This window comes from Diorhabda sublineata, chromosome 5 (assembly GCF_026230105.1).
Source record: "Diorhabda sublineata isolate icDioSubl1.1 chromosome 5, icDioSubl1.1, whole genome shotgun sequence".
NCBI lineage: Eukaryota > Metazoa > Arthropoda > Insecta > Coleoptera > Chrysomelidae > Diorhabda > Diorhabda sublineata.
The window spans coordinates 13,528,454-13,536,103 of NC_079478.1; the positions used below are offsets into that span (position 1 = coordinate 13,528,454).

The 7,650-nt window shown below is 28.5% G+C and overlaps 1 protein-coding gene across 2 annotated transcripts; it reads left to right on the forward strand.

Annotated features, from left to right (window-relative positions):
- Positions 1-426: 426 nt before the first annotated feature.
- On the forward strand, positions 427-7,466 carry LOC130443998 (ras-related protein Rab-21-like). Of its 2 annotated transcripts, none has more exons than XM_056778945.1 (4): positions 427-731; positions 1,030-1,316; positions 5,331-5,514; positions 7,324-7,466. In XM_056778945.1, the coding sequence occupies exons 1-4, from the start codon at positions 594-596 to the stop codon at positions 7,360-7,362; spliced, it is 648 nt and encodes a 215-aa protein (XP_056634923.1). In that variant the 5' UTR covers positions 427-593; the 3' UTR covers positions 7,363-7,466. The 2 variants fall into 2 exon arrangements, with proteins under 2 accessions (XP_056634923.1, XP_056634922.1); XM_056778944.1 differs by lacking the exon at positions 7,324-7,466 and adding an exon at positions 7,042-7,235.
- The last annotated feature ends 184 nt before the right edge of the window (positions 7,467-7,650 follow it).

Below are 7,650 nucleotides of genomic sequence, written 5' to 3' on the forward strand. Positions count from 1 at the left end.
GAACCATGCCACTCTGTAGAAAATGGTCTCCGTTCCAAGTCCTGTACGCCAACACCGTATCCAAAGGCGATCCTGTTAGTCAGAAATTTTGGCGAGACGTCGAATGAGTTGAATTTAGTTCAACTTTTTCCAATATTAGACAGTTTTCAACTCAACTTTGTAAAATACCTTCGTAATTTTGTTTTTTTTTTGTTATTTCGAGTGGGAATATCAGCCATTGAAATTGAAATAAATTAAAATAAAAATAGATTATCGTCAGCTGGAGTTCCGTTAATAGAGATTTAAAGATTATATATAAAGAGTGTAACTTTATCATGGGTTTCTTAATCTATGGATACACCTCATACTTTTATTGCCCACTGCTTAAGGTTAATAACTATAATCATGATCTATGGTCATAATCATATGAGTTTCAAGTGCGTAAAACCGACTAATGCGCCGGTTGGCTGCGCAAATCCCTAAATTGTTTTTATTCGTGTAAGATGGTTGTTTTATAATATTCATCCCTAATTTCAGCTGTGATAGTAAAAAATTACATGGAACGTCTTCTATGATTTTCAGTTAAATATAGTGTAATAAATTTGATTGTAAACATGGCAAATACATCAGATTGTGGTGATACTTTTAATTTCAAAGTGGTCTTATTAGGGGAAGGATGTGTTGGTAAAACTAGTCTAGTAATTCGCTATATAGAAGATAAATTTAATCCCAAACATATAAGTACGATACAGGTAAAATATTTTTTATACAATTCATTCACAACCATTTTCCAAAAGATATGAAATGTCAACCACACAAATACTTTTTCATATATCTCTCTAATTACCTAATATAAAGTAATTATACTTTCGATAGTAGTTTCATTAATAAACAATAAAAAGTATTTCAGTTCTAATTTTTTCTAATTACTACTTTCATCTTATCAGATACCCTTTTCTGATCCTTCAAGATAAAAATGGATTCAAATTAATCATACTTTGAAAATCTCATTAAAAGTCTTAACATATAATTGATTTTACCACTTTTTAGGCTTCATTTTTAACTAAGAAGTTAAATTTAGATGGTAATCGTGTAAACCTATCTATATGGGATACCGCAGGCCAAGAAAAATTCCATGCCTTAGGACCAATATATTATAGATCATCAAATGGAGCTGTTCTTGTATATGATATAACAGACGAAGACTCCTTTCAGAAAGTGAAAAGTTGGGTTAAGGAACTTCGTAAAATGTTAGGTAGTGATATATCTTTAGTCATTGTTGGAAATAAGAGCGATTTAGAAAAGGATCGTCATGTGGATTTAGAAGTAGCTAAAACGTAAGTACTGGTGAATTTTTTTTCAATGCTTTGTTTCTAATTTAATAACAAAGTAATGTTAGACAAATTTACTTTGATATAACTTTGAAATAGCTTTTAGATCAATATCTTATCAAGATTATTGTTATTTATAAAAATGATGCTTTTTCTACATATTTTTAAATACCTGTTCTAATATTGAATTGAACAAAATATCTATTTAATACAGGTATAATATGAAATACAGGAAAATAGAGTATTTCACTGATTATATATTATGAAAATGTGGTACTATGCACCCATATTTCATTTGTTTTATTTTACATCATAGAAATTAAGTTTAAGAGCATTCTTACCTTTATTATTAATTCAATATTAATGCATATAACAAACCTTTCTCAATATATTATATTAATACATGTGATCCCAAATCTCATATATTTTCCATTTCACTGCGTTTTGACAGGAAATTAATTAATATTATGTTGCTAATTTGTCATTTTGGTATATTTCAAGCACGCCTTTTTTTCAGTGTGAGCTATATTTAAAACTTGTAGATTGTTTTGGGGAGCAACGCCGTCTTTATACTTTATTTTTTTAATTTGTTAATTTAAATATTCGATGGTCACAAAGGCTTTGTGCCTAGTCTTTTCAATATAATTTTTGAATTGCAAACATTCAGATGTCAAATATTTTTTAGATAAATCATCCTTATAAATATTAGAAATAATATCACAGTGTTCTTCAATTTCAATATCATTCATATTAAAAATATTAGAGAAAAAACTAAAGTTTCTATGTATTTTTTGGTAAGCTTTTGATACAGAAACACTGCATAAATTTATTTTTTACATGGAACTTGACACATAACTTAATGAAGCTGATCATATTTTGTTTTTCAAAAATTATGTAATCTTGTATACTGAGAACCTAGAAAAGGGCACCACTCTATGTTAGGTTTAGCGCCCTGTGGTCTAGAAAGTTGGCCCAGTTAAGAAGTCGTTTTAGCCACTCTGCACCTACACCTAAAAGATATTTTGTTCTGCTTCCAAAATACAAATACTCCTTCCAAAGGAGGCTATTTTTTAGGGGTTTTGTGTTCAACTTCCCAAGGTATTAGTACCACTCTTCTAATGTACTTAAGCCTTTTAAGCTTTCATGACTTGCTCACAGAATCTGCTTTTATTATTCTCTGCCATGCTCATTGTCTTAAGTGGTATTTGGCAGAGAAGTACCTGTTAGAAGACTGACCACTAGTTTGATTTCATTTACAATCATCAAGAGAAGTTCTTCAAACATCTCTTTGAATTTAATAACCAATATAAAAAAATGATAATTTGAGTAACATTAATTACATATCCAAGTATTTATGATAATCTTACAACTTAATTATTATTTTAGTGTAACTTATTCATGGATAGAGCTAAAACAATTTCTATTTCGCAATCAAATGAAATAGACCAAAAATTTATTTCAGTTTTAAAATATAAGTGAAAGACAGATTTATCCATAAAAATCTTTAAACAAAACTTATCTACAGTATGTATTTATAAAATTCTTAATCACTCAAAATATTATGAACACTAAACAAAACAAAATAATATATATATATATATATATATATATATATATATATATATATATATATATATATATATATATATATATATATCAAAGTGCAATTGCATATTCTTGATTTTTTTCCGATATTTTAAAACGAACTGAACTTTTTTTTTCATGAAATTTTAGCAACTCTTCAAGCTTAAGTAAGATATTGAGACCTATATAATCGCCATAATGTTTTTTAAAATTTACTTTCCATAGTGTAGACACATCATTTTTTTTAGACATCATGTCTATCAAAAACAAAATTTTCGTACAACAATAGGTATGGTAAACAGACGAGACTGAATGGCCTCTTTCGAATAATTCCATTATTTTTGCTTTTACGTCAGATCCTACAGGTCTTTCTCGAAGTGCTATGGTAGTGTTTGTTACGAAATTCAATTATACAAGGATATTCTTGATCTACAATTGATGTTTTATTGCTCTTAATAAATCGTTGAATTGTTATAAACAATTGTATGTGTAGTCGTCTTAAAATGGCAGTGATATATCCTTTTAAATAGATTTCTGGGCCGATCAGAGGCTACTTTAAAAGTTTTTGGAATTGACCAAGTTTCTATTTTTTTGGTATTCTTCCATCCATTTCAAAAATAGAAGAAAAACGGAATTCATTACTACAAAAATATGCGATGTTGCCTTTCAAAAAATAAAAAAGTTGTTGCCAAATACTGCCCAAACTGACAACGTAGTAAAGTATTGAAAAACATTATAATTATTTATTTAAAATTAAAAAAAGGTATTGATTTATCTAAAAAAAATACGCTGTTTTCTTTAAAAAATATAAACTTTAGTCTATTTTGCCCAAATTGGCAACGCTGCAAAAATTTAAAAGGTTCTGAATGTGTGTGTTTAATGTTTATTTATTCAAATGTGATTAATAGCCTAATAGCCAATCTCAGGTTTTAAAACTATTACTATGGAGTGTAGAGAAGGAGGAACGTCTCTGGGTTAAAAAATGTGAGCTGATTTTTGATGGGTAAATAGGTGGCGCTGATTATAGAGGGTATTCGCTTGAATTTTACGCGCTGATTTGAAAATAACTGTATAGAAATGCTTTAAATAATGCACCGTGATAACGAAATTAGTAGTATTAAAATAATGAAACGATTAACAAAACAGAATCTCGTTAAATTAACTTTATTATTTAGCTATTTATTTGGTTTAGATAATACATATATTCTAATATGAAAAAAAAGTAGAATCATGTAACAATAATGAAATAGTATAAAAAAAAACATTTTGGTTGATTAAAATAAAATATTGAATTTTATCCGTAACTAATATAATAATTATAGCGATATAATTAGATCAATAAAAATAATAGAATAATAAAAAAAATATTTCGGTTCATAAAAATAAAATATTGAACTTCATTAGCAACTAATATAATAGTTATAGTCATATAAAAATATCAATAAGAATAATAAAATAATAATTATAGTTTTGTTAAAATATCATTGGTAATTAGCTTATGCAAGCAGGTACAGAAATATATCAAGTTCTTAATAAAGCACAGCTTTTCACATGAATATAATCAAACGTCAGTCACAACTTTGATAATTTCTTATACAGTAAGTGTTTAACTTCAGATCTCAATCCCATAGTACAATCAGCGCCACGTATTATCCCTACAGAATTCAGACCATATTTTAAACGTACCGTCCATAAGAGATACTCCTCCTTGTCTACACTCCATAACTATTACCCTGTGCTTTTTAAATGACAACATCGCATTTTTTGTGATAAATCAAGTTGACAACTTCTGTTCTCATGTCAAGTGTCTATCTATCAATTAATTTGTACGAGTCTGATGGATTTTTAAATCATCATTGCCCTTAGCCTCCATGATTAAAACGATCACTACGCTCTTAGATACAAATCTTCCTATTAACCGAAAAAATAATATAAATTACTGTTTAAAACCCAAGAAACTGGCTTTTATTACACTAAAAAATATAAAATAATCTAAATTCTGATACCTACTACCTACTATTCTCATTGTTAAATGACTATGGCAAAATTAACGCCGTATCGAAATTAAATAAAACTAAGTAGGTATACCAAAAGAGTTCCACGCTTTTATACTTATTAGGGCATTTAAAGTTAAAGCTCAGAAACATAACCTAGAAATTTTGTTTACATAATTTTACAGCCTCTTTTGTTTTTATTGTTAATTTGTAGGTGTATTTATCAACCAACTTCCAATCATACAGGTTCGGAAACGAAATCGCACTTATTTCATTCATATTTATTGTGTATTGTGCGTCCGCTACATACAAATATGCCACCCGGTACATAAGTACTTTTTGGTGGAGATATATATTATAATTAATTTAAATTCTTTCTCTTTTTACAATATTACTTGAAATTATGGAATATATCTTGATATTCTAACTATGCTTTTTTCAGATATGCTGAAAAAGTTAAAGCGATGCATTATCAAACGTCAGCTAAACTGAATGAAGGAGTTGAAGAAATGTTTCTGGCTCTTACTCAAAAAATGTTGGATGAAGCAAAATTAAAAGCAGCTCAAGAGATTAACCAGACAAGAAAAAATTCCCAAAAAGTGGTGCAAGTCGTGGATGATGAACAGGTGTGTATTTAAACATATTTACCTCATAGATGCATTTAATATATTCACAAGTAATGAAGAGTGGATATATAAAATTTTTGCCACAATGTTTCACTCATACATTCTTGTATGAGTGAAACTCATATATAACTAATTTTGATGGTCATATTTCATAGAAACACGTAAAATACTTCCAAGGAAGAAGTACTCAAAACCTTTCTCTTTTTGTCAAAAAGCTTAAAGTCGAGGAAAATTATGTAGTAACATTATTTTGTAGAACTCTTTCTTATTTCTGAACTTCTGCCCATCCAAGTTTTTCACCAGTCTGGCTTCTTTATTTCCTATATCAAGATATTTGAAAAAAAACATGTTTTTTCATTTTTTTCTAAAATTTTCTAAAAATCATCAATTCTCTGTTGTCAAATCCCATACAAATTGCTGTACATGGCTTAACGCTGTTTCAGTTTAGTGCTCTTTTTTATGTATGTAGTGTTCGTTAGTTAGGTGTGGTACTGTATGGACGCATTTTCATCATTTGAAACATTTCTTGACATTATTGTAAGTGTATAAACTTATATAATACTATAACGATGAATACAGTGACAAATATTATAATCCAACCAGAAAAAACTGGAAACTATGATGCACTAAATTTGGCAACTTCAACAATAAGGACAATTCTTAAGAATAAAGAAAAAATAGTGTCATCGGCAACTGCAACTTCGACAAGCTCTGCAACTAGAAATAAAATTAAAGAGGAAATGGAAAAAGACAGTTTATATGGATTAACAATAAAACTAGACGCAATATTCCATTAAGCCAATCTATCATAATGGAAAAAGCCAGAAAAATTTTTAAATACATTCAGTCTGAGGGAAGTGACAAAAGTGAAACTTTCCTTGCTAGTCGAAGATGGTTTAATAGATTTATATATCAAAACAATCTTCACAACATAAAATAAAAAAAACTTGTACAAAGGGCACTACTTTTAAGAGATAACGCTCCAAGCCACCCAACAAATTTGAAAACAGTTGAAGTGGTTTTCTTGCTGCATAACACAACTGCCTGAATCCAATCAATGGACCAATGCATTATATCCAATTTTAAGGTTTATTACTTGCGGCAAAGATTTAAGCAGATGTTTGAAAAACAGACGGAGAAGAGAAGCAACCCATAAAAGAATTTTGGAATAACTACAATATCATGAATGCTGTAGAAAAAATAAACCTTCCTAGGAATGAGATAACAGAGAGATCTTTGAAAAGAGTACGAAGAACATTTGGCTGTCAATCTAGATGAATTATTGGAATTAGCTAAACAAACCGATTTATTTGAGGAAGACGTCGAAGACTTAGTTCAAGAAGCAACAATTAGTCTTTCAAATGATGTGTTTCAGGTATTAACTGAGCAAGAGGAAAACTAAAATATTGATTGTAGTGATTTCGAAGAAGAGCAAAAAGAAATTTGTATACTGTTTCTAAAAAGGAGTTAGAGCAGTATAACTGAAATTATGGACCAATTTGTTTAAAATGATCAAAATTTTTACAGGAGGTCAAAACCAAGTTACTTAATTCACTTATCAACAACTTCTGACAAAATGCAAAAGAGAAACGCAAACTATATTAGATGACTTCTTGACAAAAAGGCAGAAAATTGGAAATAAAGAATAGACTGAATGATCTGACTGAGTAAATTCGTTTATTTTGTTTTTATTTTTGTGAGAAATAAATGTTTGGAATCTATTTTTATTTAAAAAAAACTTTATATAAATACCTAACCAATTTTGTATCGAAATTATTAACAGAAAATACTAATACATTTTTGTTTTAGGTACCAAATAATAACAAGACTTGTTGTTCAAGTAGTTAAGTTCTTGTAAACTCCTACAGACTTTCGTATTCTGTAAATATTAATATTATTATTCATGTGATTGTTATTTTAATTGTTCCTTTAATAAAATTAGGTATTTTTAATAATATATTTTTTTCGTTAACAAAAAGATCCCAAGAGATGAATGTAGAATTGAGACCATATTGAGTATTTTGATATATTCACCATCTTCAAATCCAATAATGAGGATCTGGAAGCCGCAAATAGTATCAGACATGACATTTTTTGAAGCGAGTTTTTGTAATTTTAACCCTCCTTTTGTTTTGA